We start from the raw sequence: 17,501 nt of genomic DNA, 5'->3' as shown, positions 1-17,501 counted from the left end.
ATCCATGGGTTTATTCTCAGTATACACGTGAAGGTTACAGAAAACTATATGTGATTTTATCTGGGAAAAATGAGTGACAAGATTTAAAACAGAGGATACCCTCCCCTCCTTCCCCACCACCTCTAGGGGTTCAAATGACTCCTACCAGGGATCTGGAATCTTACCTGGAGGGGGAAAGATGTGCAGGGCCGTCAAGCTGCTCTGGCTCAGGGTTTGCCCCATCGTGACTGCTTTCCAGTGTTTCTTCATTCTGAAGTGAAAGAAACTTTGGTAAAATAGCCTGTCTTATTTGGGAGCTCTATGTTTTTCTTTCCCCCAATTTATTTGTTATGTTTGTTTTTGTTTTGAGTTTTCTAGATGGGCACCATGTCCAGTCTCTCATCTTTTTCTTTCTTGGGTTTTTCTCAACCCCTCTGTGGATCTGTTACAGTTTGCCTTTCACGCTTTCTTTAGAAACATCAAAAATATCTTTCTTTTTTTTAATATATATTAAATTTTTTTATGTTTTTATTTTATTTTTGAGAGAGACAGGTGCCAGTGGGGGAGGGGCAGAGAGAGAGAGGGAGACACATGATCTGAAGCAGGCTCCAGGCTCTGAGCTGTTGGCACAGAGCCCGATGCGGGGCTCAAACTCACAGACCGTGAGATAATGACCTGAGCTGAAGTCAGATGCTTAACTGGCTGAGCCACCCAGGTGCCCCAAAAATATCTTTCCCAAAAGCAAGTATCCTTTTTCCTTAATAATGTATGGTCATTAATATTGTACTCCTTCCCCTCCCCCAGTTGACTTGCAATAAAGATTCAGAGTTTGAGCTAAAGGGAACAGTAAAGAGATCATTTGCCTCAATATCTCCATTTTTTTTTTTCCTTTCGGGGTAAGAAGTCAAGATCTGGAGAAGTTGCAACCTACCCAAGACCAGAAAGTGAGCTTAAAGACAGAGATGAGGTAAGCCCAGAGTCCACTTTTCACAGGCTGGTAATCGCAGGTCCAGTCTATCACACTGCGTCATAAAGCAGGTGGTTCCTCAGGTGTGCAGACTGGTCACCTGGCTCCAAGCCAGCTGCTGATCAGAAACTGTGTTCCACTACCTGTCAGCTCTGAGACCCTGGGCAAGCTCACTGAACCTCTCTGGCTTGATTTCCTCCTCTACAACATGGACCCCATGGCACTATCCACCACAGAGGGCTGTGGCTCTTTTTCAGAATAATATTAGGCCTTTAGTTGTCAAAAAGAGGCAAAACTGCTCATTTTGCTTTCAAGAAAATGCCATTTTAACAAGGAAGCAAATCTGTATAATACTGATAGCAACCAGTGTAACGTAAAGGTATTGACTAATAACAAACAAGTAGATAATTAGCCAGCATTTGAATTCTTCCTGCTTGCCAAGTTCTGTTTAAATGAATTATTTTACACTGTCATAAAAGGGAAAGATTTTGAAAGGGCCCTCTTGCCAAAGTATTGTTCAAGAAATTTAATGAGTAAACATAAAGATTCTATGTAAATTAGAGCTGGAAAATGAACAGTTTTCCCCAGACTGAGGAACAGATGAGAAGTCTGATAAACAGGTGAGAGTGATAGGCTCTCAGCTAGTTGTTCACCATGCAAGAAGAGAGGTCTCTCTCTGGATTAACAGAAAGCAGTCAAGGTGGGTTTTTTTTTAATTATTATGCACAATGCCATCCACAGAAACAGCAATTCAAAAATGCTGAACGAATGAAAGAAAAGCATGGATCTTTGATCTTTTTCATAGATATCCTCCCAAATCTGGGAGAAATCTTTCCAGAAAGCAAGCTAAAAAATAATGGACTATTTGGGATACAAGTTTTGCATTCAGCTCTAAAATACAAGGGCAATCTTAAATTCTAAGTTCATATTTTGTTTTTTTTTTTTTAAGTTAATTTATTTGTTTGAGAGAGAGAGAAAGAGAGAGAACAGGGGAGGGGCAGAGAGAGAGAGAGAGAGGGAGAGAGGGAGAGAGAGAGAGAGAGAAAGAGAGAGAGAGAATCCCAAGCTGACTCCACTTTGACAGCTGTGCTGACAGCTTAGAGCCTGGAGCCTGCTTCGGATTCTGTGTTTCCCTCTCTCTCTGTCCCTTCCCCCATTCACACTCTATGTGTTTCTCTCTCAAAAATAAATAAACATTAAACAATTAAAAAATATATAATAGAATCTTCTTTTAAAGTAAGATATCATTTCACTAAGAATCTAAATTTTTAGTTCCCTCTATTACACATATTTGATCAGATACTAGTATAGATTTCTCATTTCAGTCAATATACAGAAGTAAATAGTGGTCCCTGGATTCAAACCAATCTAGTTATTTTTGCCACACTACCAAAGCTCTTTCTTCACATTTTCTATATAATGTTGAACTAATTACTATGGTGGTTAATGTTACATTGCATCCGCTTCTTGTTCCTCCCCTGTGACGTTACTGTGCCTGAAGCACCTGCTGGACTTTGAGCTCTAGCCTTATTTGTCTTTGGATCCTCAACATGTAATATAGGACCTGCATAAAGAGTAACCACCATTACTAACAGAACTTCCTCTTACTGTATATTTGCTACTGTTTATAAAATGAACTGTGCTCTATCCAACTCTTTCGGTCTATTGTAAGTGTGGTAGACTGTAGGGTCTTTTATTTCATGACAACCTAACGACAGAAAATAACAATGACCCAAGGTGTGTAGGTATGGACTATCATCTTTTACAATGAATGATGATGTCCTACTGATTTATAGACTCAGACAGCTGGTGTCAGGGTAGAGAAAGAGTCCTCTGTCAATCAACTTTGATGAAATATAACACTGTTGCCACTGAGAATGTGATGGGAAGGATCCACAGCAGATCTGGGTACTGCTTTAATAACCTGCAGGGAGGTAGTTAACTATACTGTATACCAAAGTTTTGCTAAGGTTTAGACAGATTAGTTGTGTTCTGATGCAGTAGCTTTCAAAGTCTGACCATGCCCCTCAAGAAAAACATCAAAATATACATACATAAATCACATATATTGTGATTTATAATAAGAAATATGTGTTTGATCTTGTCCTGTTTTGGGTATAAATCTAAAACTTGTAATTTCCTAAGTGACAGGAGCCATGAAGGTGTCTTTTGTTATGCATAGCAAACCGCTTTCAACCAGACTGGAGTTTATGTTAATAAGGTGACTTTTGGAAAGCACCAAAGGATGGGGACTGGTTGCCAGGAGAACCAACTACGTAATCAGAGGGTTGGAACTTTCAGTTCCCCTGACCACCACCACTTCCAGGAAGGGGAGGGGGGCTGGAGATTGAGTTCAATTACTGATGGCCAATGGTTTAATCTATCATGCCTATGTAATGAAGCCTCCACAAAAGCCCAAAAAGAGAGCCTCTGGGTCTGTGGACATTTGGAGATAGGGGGTGGGTAGTGGCTTGCTCAGAGAGCATAAGAGCTCTATGTCCCTTCCTTATACCTTGCCCTATGCACCTCTTCCATGTGGCCATTCCTGAATTGTATCCTTTTAAGATAAACTGGTAATCTACTAAGTAAAATGTTTCTCTGAGTTCTGTGAGTCACTCTAGCAAATTAATTGAACCCAAGGAGGGGGTCATGGGAAACTGATCTATAGCTGGTCAGTCAGAAGCACCAATGGCAATCTGGACTTTTCAAATGGCCTTTGAAGGGGCTGGGGGAGAATGTTATAGGACTGAGCCCTTAACTTGTGGGATGTGATGCTATGTCTAGGTAGATAGTGTCAGAATTTAGTTAATTGCTTGGTAATGGTTGAAACACACACACACACACACACACACACACACACACACACACACACCAGACATACGTATAACCGATGTGATACACTCTATTTTTATATTAGGCTATCCTTGCTGTATTCTGTTCTTATTTATTTTTAAATGTTTGTGAGCCCACCAAATTGAGTTCAACTATCACCACTGTGACCTGTAATTCAAAAACCTCTCACAGAGTGAAAAGAACACAAATTCTTCATGTGAGAGGTAGACTGGGTGGGAATCCCTGATTTACTTTTTATTTAAAAGTGGCCTTGGGCAAGACTTCTCTGCACCTTAATTCTCTCTCTGTAAAAGAGGGCTCACTGTATCTATATCAGAGGGTCATTGTGGTGATTTGAGATAAGGAATTAAAGTACTTAGCACAAAGAAGACTTGATAAATGGCATTTATGGTTGGCTCTTTAAGATGTACTTTGTGGGGATTAAAATAAGTAAGCACACCTGACCTGCAGTAATTCCTGGGCAGTTCCTACCTGCTCACATGTAATACAGACCCCATATTTCTCACTAGGTTGGAGGTGTTGGCCAAGTCACGTAAGCTGCCTGGACATCTATATTCTTCTGTATAAAATGAGGGAGATGTGTAAATTGGCTATGAAACATCCCTCTGTTTATAATATCAAATACCAACATAGGTGCTATTGCTTCCTATTTTGAGATGAAAGCTAGATTGTAGCCAGAGTACTTTGGAGAAGAAAAATTAACATAAGCTTCCTGAAAGCTCTAGAAGGAAGACCACATATTTAAATAAATGCTTGCTTTTTTCCCCAGATATTGGTCCTTTTGTTCCTTTTATTTTAAATAATGGACCAAGAAAATTGACCACAGACCAACCCACCCATTGCTGCTATATTTTTTGTTAGAAATTCCTTAGGAACCTCATTGGATTATAAAATGATGCTTTTTTAAAGCAAAGTAACAAGTTCCTGTGGAATCCTATCCTGTTTCCCTTCAGTCAACCCTGACTTGGAGTTGCCCCTAGGGTATCTCAAAGAGGGTAACTTTCTCAGCCAGTTGGAGATTTAAAAGGGAATTGACCCGTTAACGACCCTATTAGAGAGCCAATCAGGTGGAAAAGCCCCTCTCCATTTATGTTCGTTTTATTCTGAAGAAAAAGGGTGGCACTGAAGGCAGGCAGGTTGCCAACTGCCCTGGACACAACATCACTCCCTGTACCCCCATTTCTACTCCAGTCTCTCCTCTTTTCAAAGTGACACCAACCCATATACAGGTGCTCTTAGGAGCACCTTGAATGATGACTTCCTGTGTCCTCTGAACAAACATGTAATCTAATTGATTTGTTTCCTCCATATTTTGAAAAAAGATGTGTTTCAAAACTGGGAAAATAGGCTAAATGCCTAGCTTGAAAGAATTTTATTTAAAAACTTTATTTAAATTTCTCTGGAGAATATATCTTTTTAAAAGTATCAATCAACTTTTTAAAAGTCCCTACATTTCTAAAAAAGTATCAATAGTTGATTTTCAATTGATTATTAAAATATATTTTTTCTTCCCCAAAGGAGAGATAGCAACTAATCTGAACTGAATCAGATTAGTTTTTCCCTGAAGTTAAATGATTTCACTGTATGATTTTAGAGATTTTTGGAAAGCAATTTCAGTTCCAACTTTTTAAAAGCGATGCTATCTGGTAACTCAAGGTGAAAGTATTGTTTTTTATATTATCACATTTCTTAAAAAGAGAAGCTACTCTGGTGTCTCAGTCAGTTAAGCATCTGACTCTTGATCTCAGCTCTGGTCTTGATCTCAGGGTCAAGAGTTTGGACCTGCTTGGGCTCCCAACATGAAAGAGAGAGAGAGAGAGAGAGAGAGAGAAGCTTCTTGACTTCAGTGTGAGAAAAAAATAAGGCAGATAAGGGGCTGAACCACCCTCTTCGTTTAAACATAAACAGTGATCATTACAAGAAGTATTTAAACATTTTACAGCATTACAAATTAATTATGAAAACCAGAGAAAATCAATGAAGAGGTAGGACAAGTAAGAATTATTGAAAAATGGGGGCGCCTGGGTGGCTCAGTCAGTTAAGCATCCGACTTCGGCTCAGGTCATGATCTCATGGTCCGTGAGTTCGAGCCCCACGTCGGGCTCTGTGCTGACAGCTCAGAGCCTGGAGCCTGCTTCAGATTCTGTGTCTCCCTCTCTCTCTGACACTCCCCCATTCATGCTCTGACTCTCTCTGTCTCAAAAATAAATAAACATTAAAAAAAATTAAAAAAAAAAGAATTATTGAAAAATGATACAATGGTGGGCTGTAGGGGAGGACAGTGGGGAAAAAAGGAAAAGGAAAACTCTCCAAAGGCCATTCAACTTCCAGCCTCAGTCCAGGGTGGTCTTACAGACAAAGTCCCAGAGAGAAAAACGTTAGCCTTCGGAAGGGATAGCTATGCCTTTTCCTCTCCATTGCTGGAACTGCTGGGGAAAAGGTGAACCCGTCTTTTTTTTTCCCCCAGATTCAGTAGGTTCTGACATAGAGAATAGGAAGAACTTTTGAAAAACAGGAACCACTTAGAGATCTATCCTGGGAACAGATTTCTAGCTGGCTTGTCTGCCCTGTTTGCTCTATCTCACTGACCTTTTCCAGCACATCTTCCTACTCTTCATTGCCTGAAGAAGCCACTCACTGCCTTTGGATAATAGGGCAGTCAGGGCAGTCTTTTTTTTTTTTTTTATGGTAAGTATTTCCGGAAGAGTCAAGGAACTGTCAGTCACTCATCATCCATGCATTGCTATGAACTACCTCATTCAGATATTCTCCTGCCTCTAGTCCAGATCAGCTACATTGGGAGGAGGCTTCCAAGAGGGAGAGGAGAGGAGAGGAAGGTTTTAGCACATTTTATAGACTAATGCCCTTTGGAGAAGGGCAGGCTTGAGGAGACATGCATGAGTAGTCCTGAGGCTTTGTGGAAATGGGAAATGATTAGAGAAAGATAGGGGAATGGGTCCCAAAAGCAAACTTCTCCTATTTCAAAAATTTTCCAGGATCTCTTTTATCTAAGATCTTGAATTTCCCAGGTAGTTTTGTTAGTAATTAGTTCAATGTTCTCAATGGTTAAATTGGTTTTTAAAGGATGGACTAAAGCTAAACAATGTGTATAATATTTTGTTTATGGGAAGAGTGTCTTCTTAAAAAACTGTAACATTGTTTTAACAATGATTTACAAGTCTGTAGTTCTGTTTAAAATATCCAGAAATTGAGAAACATGTTGCAAGATACCTTTCTTCCATTCCCAAACCGAGAAAATGTGAAGGAAATAAGTGTGTCAAGGACATTGAAAAGAAGTTGCCCATATATCCTGAATTTTCTCAAGCTGTTTCTTTTTATTTTTTTTTAAGGTTTATTTATTTTGAGGGAGAGAGAATACGTGTGCATGAGAATGGGTGAGAGGCAGACATAGAGGAAGAGAAAGAATCCCAAGCAGGCTCTTCACTGTTAGCACAGAGCCCAGTGTGGGACTTGATCTCATGAGCTGTGAGATCATGAACTGAGTGGAAATCAAGAGTTGGGCAAAATCAAGAGTGGGGTGCTTAACTGACTGAGCCACCCAGGCACCCCTCAAGCTGTTTGATTTCATGTGATTTTAACCTCAATGCATAAATGTCAGGGTAACTTAATTTGTATATGTCTGTAAATCTTAACTCACGAATAAAACCACAAGTTTGTAAAGTGCTTTATTAGACCAATCTTTGGTCCCTAACCTAGTTCACAAATAATTTCCACATAACTTTAAGGCCAGTTGGTTGACCCTTATTGGTGGGAAGGGGGATGGGCTACAGCTAATAGAAAGAAAAGGTGTGGGTTGCTGTTGCAGATCTATAAAACCCTACAGATGTTGGACTCAGCCTTCATAAGTCCTCACTTCCTACTGTTCCTTCTGTGTGCTCTATATTAGTCAACAAATTCATCCAATAAGGAATCCAAGATGGAAACCCCAAAGTATTTTCAATATCTTCTTTCTTTTCCCTGTCTATTAAATAATCTCTTCTCTTTCTTCTCTGCTTTGATCTACTCCTTCATCCATCACACTTTCTCTGACAGTCTAGTGTATTCTAGGCACTGGGAAGAATATCTAGATTGACAGATATAAGCTCTGCCCATCTCCCTTTCTCTGTCATTAGTAGGCTCTCAACATTAGAGTCTCATCTAGACTGTAACAGCTGCTGGCAGCTGGTCTGCCTGCCTGCCTTCCAGTGTACTCTTCATTGTCATACCAGAGTCATCTTTCTAATACATAGGTGCCCTTCCTGGCAACAACTCCTAACCAAAGCCTTCAGCAACCACCTGTTTTCGTCTACCTGTCTATCTTTCTCAAACCACTCCCAGAAGAGCCTATGCCCCTTCAGACTTCTGAGACTTTATATCCTTCCCCATTTTTGCTTCTCTTCTCCATCTTATCCACCTTTCAAAGTTGTATTTATTTTTCAAAGTTAAATTCAAATGCCATCTCCTCTGTAAAAATATCCCCAATCTCCTTATTATGAACTGTTCTGTCTTCTGCCATCTAACATGTTATATTCCTTGTCCTGGAGGTATGCCATTTTACTCTACATTATAAATTACTGGAAATACGTTATTTCCTTCATGAAACTTGTAAGTTCCTTAAGTTTAGGCCCCAATGTTAGAATTATTTCCATACGACCTATAGCAATTGCTTTGAGATCTATTAAATGAAGTTGAATAGGATGCCCAGATTGGACCAATCAAATATTTTAGTCATCTCAGTTTTTTATTTGTCAAAGAGCAAAGTCAACAGTGGCCTTCACTGTTATTATCTTCTTTGTCATATAGCTCTCTCAGTGAAAATACATTCTCATAGATTAATATAATCATGCCTTCACTTCACTAAGTATTGGACTCGATATTAGCCTAAGAGATCCATATCCACCTTAATGAGTTCTCCTTTAACCCAAGTCTTCATGACCTATAAATATAGCTTCTAAGCCAGTGTGACCCAAAAATGCAATCTTTATACCACCTGTATTCTAGTTACCAAATTAAAATTTTTTTTTAATTTAAAAGTTAAAACTTCAGATTCCTGGGGGCACTCAGTAGGTTAAGTTTCCAACTCTTTATTTCATCTCAGATCATGATATCATGGTTTGTGGGATGGAGCCCCACATTGGGCTTTGTGCCGACAGCACAGAGCCTGCTTGGGACTCTCTCTCTCCCTCTCTTCTGCCCCTCCCCCACTCATATTCTCTCTCACTCTCTCTCTCAAAACAAATAAATAAACTTTTCATTTTGTTTTCTTTCTAGCCCTACTGAATCAGAATCTCTGAGGGTAGAGCTTGAGAATCTGCATTATTAATAAGCTTCTCAGGGCTGCAATACATAGGAAACTTTGACAACCTTGGTTCTAGAAATTCTTCAGAAAGCTTGGTTGGGGGCTGCCTCAAGGATTTGGTGGATTCTCTGAATGACTAGACTTTGAACATCATAGAGGATGAATACTGAAATGAGCTTATAAGTTCATACAGTTTTCCTGTTGAGAATCAGAAAGGTAAATGACAACTGTGGGCATGAGAAAGCAAGGAACAGAATTGGGGCCTGATCTGCTATCATTGAGCAAAACGGTATACATTCAAGATTAGGAGAAGCTATCCCATTTAAGACCTGAATCTGACCTTCCTTCAGCTTCTTTTCAACTTTTACACAGAATATGCTATTTATAAACATGGGATTAAGTGGGAAACTAAAATTACCAAGACCCTGCTATATGTCAGGCATAATGCTAATAACTACTTTCCATATATTTCTCATTTTAAAAAATTTTCTATTTTTATTTTGTTGACATTATTATCACTATTTTTTTAAATGTTTATTTATTTATTTTTGAGAGAGAGAGAGAACAAGTGGGGGAGGGACAGACAGAGAGGGAGACACAGAATCTGAAGCAGGCTCCAGGCTGAGCTGACAGCCCAAACTCACGAACCCCAAACATAGGGCTCGAACCCATGAACCATGAGACGATGACCTGAGCCAAAGGTGGACACCCAACTGACTGAGCCACCCAAGCACCCCTTATTATTATTATTATTGTTATTATTATTATTATTATTATTATTGAAGTCATATATTTCTCCTTTAATCAACCATCTGTGAGATTATTTTATCCCCATTTTGCAGAAGAGGAAATTTAGAATATGAGAGATTAAGTAAACTGGTAGTTAGGTAAACTAAGTAGCTAACAGATTATAAATAAATAGACTGAAGTTAGATGTTAGTGACTGTTAGATTAAATAAACTGCATGTTTCAAAACCCAGTTCCACCATTTACTGGTTGTGTGACCGTTATGGAAACTCAACCTCTCAGAGTCTCCACAGCATCATGGATAAAACAAGGGAAACATCACCTTCCTCATCATCTTCCTCAAGATACTGAGAATTTATAATGAAACCGGGTACATACAGCACCCAGTACAATGTGTTAGCAACCCTTCCCTCATCTCTCCATTCTGTAACTTACAGCCTTGGCTTTTTTTTTTCTTTAATTTTTATGAAGGAGGCTGTTTGCTTGCAAGCCTAAAAGCACCTCTGCTACTAGGGGCACCTGTGTGGCTCAGTTGGTTAAGTGCCTGACTCTTGATTTCAGCCCAGGTCATGATCTCACAACTCATGAGATGGATAGTACAGAGCCTGCTTGGGATTCTCTCTCTCACTCTCTCCCGTTCTCTCTGCCCCTCCCCTGCCCATGCTCTCTCTCCCTCAAAATATATAAATAAACTTTTTAAAAGTTAAAAAAAAAAGGCCTCTGCTACTTTAAGCCCCTTTAACAGGTGTCCAGGAGCATTGTTTGTTAGTGCTCACAGCCAGTAGCTCTCTGCCTTTATCCTGAGCGTTTACATTCATGAAAAAGGAATTTTCCTCAGCCTTTGGCTTCTTTCTAGCTCCAAAGAGGCTGTGATATAAAAGTAGCTCCAGTGAGTCATGCTTTCAGCTTCCAGCTGGTGACGTAAAAAACCTGAACTAGCCTCATCACCACTGCCAGCAACCACAGCGAATCTCCTCCACTGACAGGCTTTCCTAGACCACATTAACAAGTCTAGCACATGGCCGCACAGCTGCCAGATGGCCCTGAGAGCCTCAGCCAGTTTGTCAAGTTTAACTTAGTTCCTTTTAAGAGGTAAAGTAAGGATCACCCCACCAGAGAAGATGAAATGCCTTTTTTGGAAATGAGTTTTCTGATGATGATAAATTCATATCATGATTTTGTTGCATGATTTTGTTGTAGTGAGTATCAGTGACTCTAGTGGCATCATAAGCAGTTTTGGTTTATAGCTTTTTTTTTTTTTTTTTTTGTCTGTGAGCATTTACCCTTGAGGGCAAAGAAGGGCATTTATCACAATGTTACAATTTGCACTGTGGTTTCATTTTATCTTTGAGGTCTAGGCCTAAGGTCAAAAGGATGTCAGAATTGTCACTAGAGTCAGATGCTATCCATCTTGGTCATTTCTCCTGGACAGTGGTCACAAAACACATGAAGAAATGATTGTTCTTGACGTAAGTCAACCTCTGTGTCCCCCTTCTAATAAACCATGGATCACACAGACATGAATCTAAACCTTTTTTTTTTAAGTTTATTTATTTATTTTGAGAGAAAGAGAACCAGCATGGAAAGGGCAAAGAGAGAGGGGGGCAGAGGATCTGAAGCAGGCTCTGTGCTGAGAGCAGAGAGCCTGATGCGGGGCTCAAACTCACAAACTGTGAGATCATGACCTGAGCCAAATTCAGACGCTTAACCAACTGAGCCACCCAGGTGCCCCTAAACTTTTTTCCCTAACCTATCTTCTTTTCCTACTAGTTTTCTTACATATTTTGAAATGATGATTTCCCTGGTTTTATTACCTACCTTGTCAAATGCCAATTGCATTTATTGGTCTTGAATTGAATTTTAAGTCTAGCATTTGGGGATTTAGTTCATAAATCCTCTTCCTTCCTACTCATGTTGTTCACAACTGTATAGATTCTGCTCATACTCTTGGTGTTTAGAAGCAGAAGTCTGACCAGCTTCTGTTTGCCCAAACTGAGGAAGTCTGGCAGCCTGTTTCTACCCTGCTTCCTCCACTGCCTTGACTGTTAACATGCATATTGTTGCAGGAAAAGCCCTTCATTAAATACACAAACAAGGCAATAGTAAGGAAAAACAACAACAAAATCCCAGGATAATTGTAAAATGGAATTGTGCTGGCTTCCTAGTACCTATGCTGTTGGTGATCTGCCTAAACACAAGGGGGGCAGCCTCCTGGAAGGATGTGCTTGGAGCCTGGATTAAATAAATAGCACAACCAAAAAAGAAGAAACAAAAAGTCAGAGATGGTCAGAGATTCTTGGATTCTACTTAACATTTTCCAACCCTATAGGCTTCTGATTCTTCCCCTTCCCTATAGTTCCTGCATTGTCTATTTTTACTAACATATGAAATCGGAGTAAATAATAAATGTAGCTTATGGTTTCTTCTTAAATATCTTCAGGTCTTCCCTGAGAAAAGGTGCTTTATGCTTACTGACTATATTTCCTTTTCTTCCCCAACAAATTAAACAATAGCACTCATTTTTATTGTTCACAATTGTTGAAATAATTCACCCTAATTTGGATTCTTTTATACGAGAACCTCCATGTACACACAACTCCTATGGCCTCTTTATAAAGTGTGTAGGCCATAAATATGTTGTCTCAATATGGGCAGAGAAAATCACAGAGTTATGAGGTAAGTTCAAATCACATTGTGTGTTAATGGCAACAGCATATGAGTTCAGGGGCTGGATCTGGGCTTTGGTACACTTGCCACATTCAGAGATAAAAGTCTCTGAAGCCCAGGTACAGAAAAGGGTAGAATGATGCTCACTTTTAAAGTTGATCACAGTTAAACCCTTTTTATGTCACTAAGTAATTCCACAGACTTCATGGATGTCCAGTCTGGCGAAGTCTCATTACAGTTGCCCATTTAAAAAAAAAAATTGCTGGGGTGCCTGGGTGGCTCAATCGGTTAAGTGGCCGACTTTGACTCAGGTCATGATCTCACCATTCATGGGTTCGAGCCCCGTGTCAGGCTCTGTGCTGACAGTTCAGAGCCTGGTGCCTGCTTCAGATTCTGTGTCCCCCCCCCCACCCCTTTCTGCCCCTCCCCTGCTCATGCTCTATCTTTCAACACTGAATAAAACTTAAAAAAATTTTTTTTTAATTTGCTATTTACTCTTTCAAATGGCTGATCATGACTGTGTGAAACTGCAAACGGTTTCCTAACTCTGCAAGATATGGTAATGCAATTCCTCCAACCACACGGGATTCCGAAACAGCTGTAGCAATGTCCTAATCTGCCTCAAATACAAAAGGATGACTAAACAGAAGAATGCAGCTTTCTCTTTCTAAGAAAAGTCAGCTGGGAACTCTACTTCCTACATTGTTTTTGCTTCTAGGAAAAAAAAGTCTGAGACCTGCTTTCTGCCTGACTTCATAATGGTCAGTGGGGTCCTATATTCAGACACATTAGGCACAGATGATGGACCCAAACTGTGTGAGCCCATGGTCTACTGGCCTCTGCTTTCAGAACCATTCCATCAGCTAGATACTCATTTTTAGTGAGCCAGAAGAAAAGGAACCCCTTCTCAGGCTGCGTTTGCAGCAACATATATCCACAATTCATTGTATTTGGGTATTTAAATATAAAGTTACTTTACAATACAGTGCTTGGCAATTTTCAAATATTTGTTTGCTGCTAAAAATTAGTTTCAGACAATAGCTGTTGTTATCCCCATTTTTACAGAGGAGAAACCAAGGTTTAGAGAGGTCCTGTTACATAGATGTAAGTCTGCTTGATTGCAAAGCTCATGCTTTTTTTCCCCCTTAACTTTTACTTTGAAATAATTATGGATTCACATAAGGTTGCAAAGAAATACAGGGAAGTCTCGTGTACCCTTCCCCCAAATTCCTCCAATATTGATATCTTTCATAACTAGAGCATAGTATTAAAAGCAAGAACATGATGCTTGCACAATCTACAGAGCCTATTTAGAGTTCGCCAGTTAGACATGCACGTGTGTATGTGTAGCTCTATGAAATTTTGTCTTTTTTTGTACATAAACCACACACTTCTACCAATTTTGAATACTAAGTCAGAATATAGGAAAGAACAAAATGACTTTTCCCTCAATAACATAGTATCTCCCAACAATTCCATTCATGGCCAGACAGTTTTTCTACTCACAATTAAGAAGAAAGAAATCCCACAAAACCTCAGCTGTTGAGAGCACTAATCTGTGCTACATGCCTTTATGGACACATCTTTTGGGGTTGGGTTAGGGGAATCTGATTTATTGGTAATTATAGCAGCAATATTCTTTCATATCAGAAATTTTTATCCATAAAGAGAAAGATGATCTTACCTTAACTTCAAGTTTAGTTTTATCATCTTTTTCTAGTGTCCCTGTACAAGGTTCCTCAGATGTTCTCTGAAGAGGAGCTAGAAAAACAAAGAAAACCTGCCATTAATTTGTCAACTCAGCTTATAAATAACTCAGTATATAGCCTGGCTTGGACAAGCACCTGGACTATGTGGGGCCAACTGATTAACAAAGCTTAACTGAGCTGCCGTGGTGATTTGTGAGGTGGGAGATGAAATTGAAGGTGAAGGAGAGAGCAGAAAAGAAATAGTTCTTGACCCCAGGCATTTAACATTTGATTCAAAGAGACAAAAATCACACACAACATCACATGAAACATCAAACCACAATAAATCAGTAAATACAATGTGGTAAAAACGATAGAGTTTCCATCATTCCCATTTTTAAGTCTCCATAAAAAGGTCACTTTTTTCATGAAGTCTTCCTGGACATGAAAACTTTATAGATTCTTGACTCATTTGGCTAGGCATCTGACTCAGTTCAGGTCATGATCTCACAGTTCGTGAGTTCAAGCCCTGCATTGGGCTCTCTGCTGTCAGCACAGAGCCCTCTTTAAATCCTCTCTCTCACTCTCTCCCTGTCCCTCCCCTGCTTGCTCTCTCTCTCTCTCTCTCTCTCTCTCTCAAAATAAACAAAATAAACACATTTTAAAAAACCCTTGATGGATCTTTCTATGCACTGCTGCTTTAGCATTTATCTTTGTACTGTATAATATTGCAGTTGATGTTGTTTTGGATTAAAAGACCAGATTCAATTCCAAATACCACATTCATTGGATATATATTTTTTCATTATAGAGGTAGTTAATTTGTGCTTATCATCGACAATTTTTGAAAAATACTGAAATCTTACCACTTAAATACAACCACTTGGTATATTTCCTTATAGTCTTCTTTAAAATGTTTTCTCCCTCTCTCTCACTCTCCACATACATACCCACACACACACACCCCACACCCACACTCACATAATCATACTATGATTATATAAGTGGATGTCTATGCCTGCCCAGCCAGAAATTGTTGCTAATCTACCAGTTGGATTCCAGAACTGATGGAACTGCATTTGTTAGTGGATGAGACAACCATGGGAAAAAATGCTTAGCTCAGTCAGGACAGAACTGGGCTATCTTGCTCTTGTTCTCTTCTCTCTGTCACTCCGTCACCCTCCCCTCCTTTCCACAGAGCTCTTGGACACCTGGGAGACATCCTTTCTTCAGGCTCCAAGGCCATTTGGCAGTAAGAATGGGACTTGTGGAGGAGGAGCCCTGGTTAGACCTTGAGGCTTTCTCACCCAGCTTTGCCAGAAGGCTGCACTGGGGATGATGGCTACAAGGCTAATAAATAAGTGGTACTTCGAGTTCTTGTCACTGTCAACATCCTTGTGTAGAGAGTTCCCCTGGAAAACTCACAGGATACATGTGATTAACCCAGGACAGAATTTGAGCACTTCTAGGTCCTATGGCCAAAATACCATCCATCTAATGTCCCCAATATATTGCCCTGATTCTTATCTGTGGTGAACTTATCTGTGGTAAACTGTGGCCTCCAGAGGTTCCTCCCAACCCCAGGTTCTGTGAGTCAACTGGAATCCGCTTGGGCTTTCTATGGATTTTTCACAGATATTATTGAAATCTGTAGTGAAGTACACTGCTGCTCCTGGTTATATAACCCCTGAAGGAAATTCATAACAATGAACACTCCTTTGGGCTCCTCACTCTCTGCAGGATCCCTGTAAGCTGAGTGATTGCAGGCATAATAACTGGATGCTAGAAGTGCATAATACATTATATTCAGCAACACCCACGGCTGAGGAGTACCTGCCCTTAACAATGTAAGCAAAGTGCTGAAGTTAAAGGCAGGGGCAAGGAGCCACACTGCCGGCATTCGAGTCTTGCTATTCCTTGTCCAAGACACATATTATCAGAGTAATCTCTGTGCCTCACCATCTTCGTCTATAAAATGTGAAATAATGAGAAAGCCTACAGTATAGGGTTGTTATGAAGCTTAATGAGTTAATATATGCCAAGTGTTTAGATCATGGTAAACAGTAAATTTTAGCTATTATTACAGCCACAAAAGAATTTTTTCATGTTCCTTATAAAGTTCAGAGAAGTTAAATATTCTAACCAAGGCACCCGGCTAACAAGAGTCACAGTCAAGATTCCAGCTCCCTCGCATTCCTTACACTGTGAAATGTAATGATTTATCTTGTAACAGACGCAGTTACTAAGGAATCAGACAAGTGTGTCTGAAAATCCTATTAGTGATTTGCTTGAATCCATACTCAGTGGTTACTATCCAAAACAAAAGTGCAGAATTGTTCTGCAGAATGAGCAAGTTGCCAGGTCAGTGATATCCATTCAGACATGACAAAGTCTGTTTACCCTAGAAGGGTCACTGTCTTTTATGAAATCTTATGTTTGAAAAAGAAAGAGAAACAAGCTGTCATTCTCACTTTATTTGCTTATAACAAACATATATCCCTTAAAACAATGACAGAGGAAAAAAATCATAGAAGTGAGCATAATTTAGTTTTGGGAAAGAGCCCTAGATGAGAAGTAAGGAGAGCCAAGTCCTGTTTCTAGCTATCCAAAAAGATGACTCCATGTGTGTGAGTGTCTGTTTGTGTCAGCAGGATGTGTGCAAAAGTATATCGAGTGTGCATATGCATTTATGTCTATGAGTGTGTGTGTATGTGTGTGCACACAGAAAATTCAAGAATAAATGCACCAAACTGTTGTCAAGACTTGCTTCTAAAAAGTGGAATATGTGACAGGAGACAGAGGACTGTAAATCATACTAAATGGAGAATTATCAGAAGACCCCATAATTTTCAGATAAATAGAAACAAAAAGGATTTGTTGCCAGAAGATCTGCACAACAAGAAATGCTATAGGTTCTTCAGCTTGGAGAGAAATTACACAAAATGATGATTCAGATCTACAGTAAGGAATAAAAAGAACACTGGAAATGCCTGAATAAGAGAGTAGATGTAAAAGACTATATATATAAAATATAACAGACTATACAGAAGAATATACCACAGAGCATGGAAGGAAGCATATGGAGCTATAATGTTGCAAATTTCCTATATTTTACATAAGATGCTATAATATTAGCTCTAAGTAGACTGTGATAAATGAACATAATAATCTCTAAGGAAAATATCTGGGAAAAACAATGCAAAGAGGTATGCTAAAAAGCCAATAAAGGAATTAAAACAGAACGCTAAAAATATTTGCTAACGCAAAAGAAAGTAGGAAAGGAGGAACAGAGGAATAAAAA

At 39.4% G+C, this 17,501-nt stretch overlaps 1 protein-coding gene across 2 annotated transcripts in view; it reads right to left on the bottom strand.

Moving 5' to 3' along the window:
* The window catches only part of MCF2L2 (MCF.2 cell line derived transforming sequence-like 2), a 261,195-nt gene that overhangs the window by 102,753 nt on the left and 140,941 nt on the right, over positions 1-17,501 (bottom strand). For both annotated transcript variants that reach the window (XM_053903603.1, XM_019463281.2), the window contains 2 exons: positions 14,197-14,273; positions 165-250 (listed from right to left, as the gene is read on the bottom strand). In XM_053903603.1, coding sequence (XP_053759578.1) covers positions 165-250; positions 14,197-14,273 — 163 coding nt within the window. The remainder of the gene's footprint in view (positions 1-164; positions 251-14,196; positions 14,274-17,501) is intronic.

Source organism: Panthera pardus, unplaced genomic scaffold, assembly GCF_024362965.1.
Source record: "Panthera pardus isolate Hobbes unplaced genomic scaffold, ASM2436296v1 HiC_scaffold_16, whole genome shotgun sequence".
Lineage (NCBI taxonomy): Eukaryota > Metazoa > Chordata > Mammalia > Carnivora > Felidae > Panthera > Panthera pardus.
This window is presented reverse-complemented; position numbering and strand designations above follow the sequence as displayed.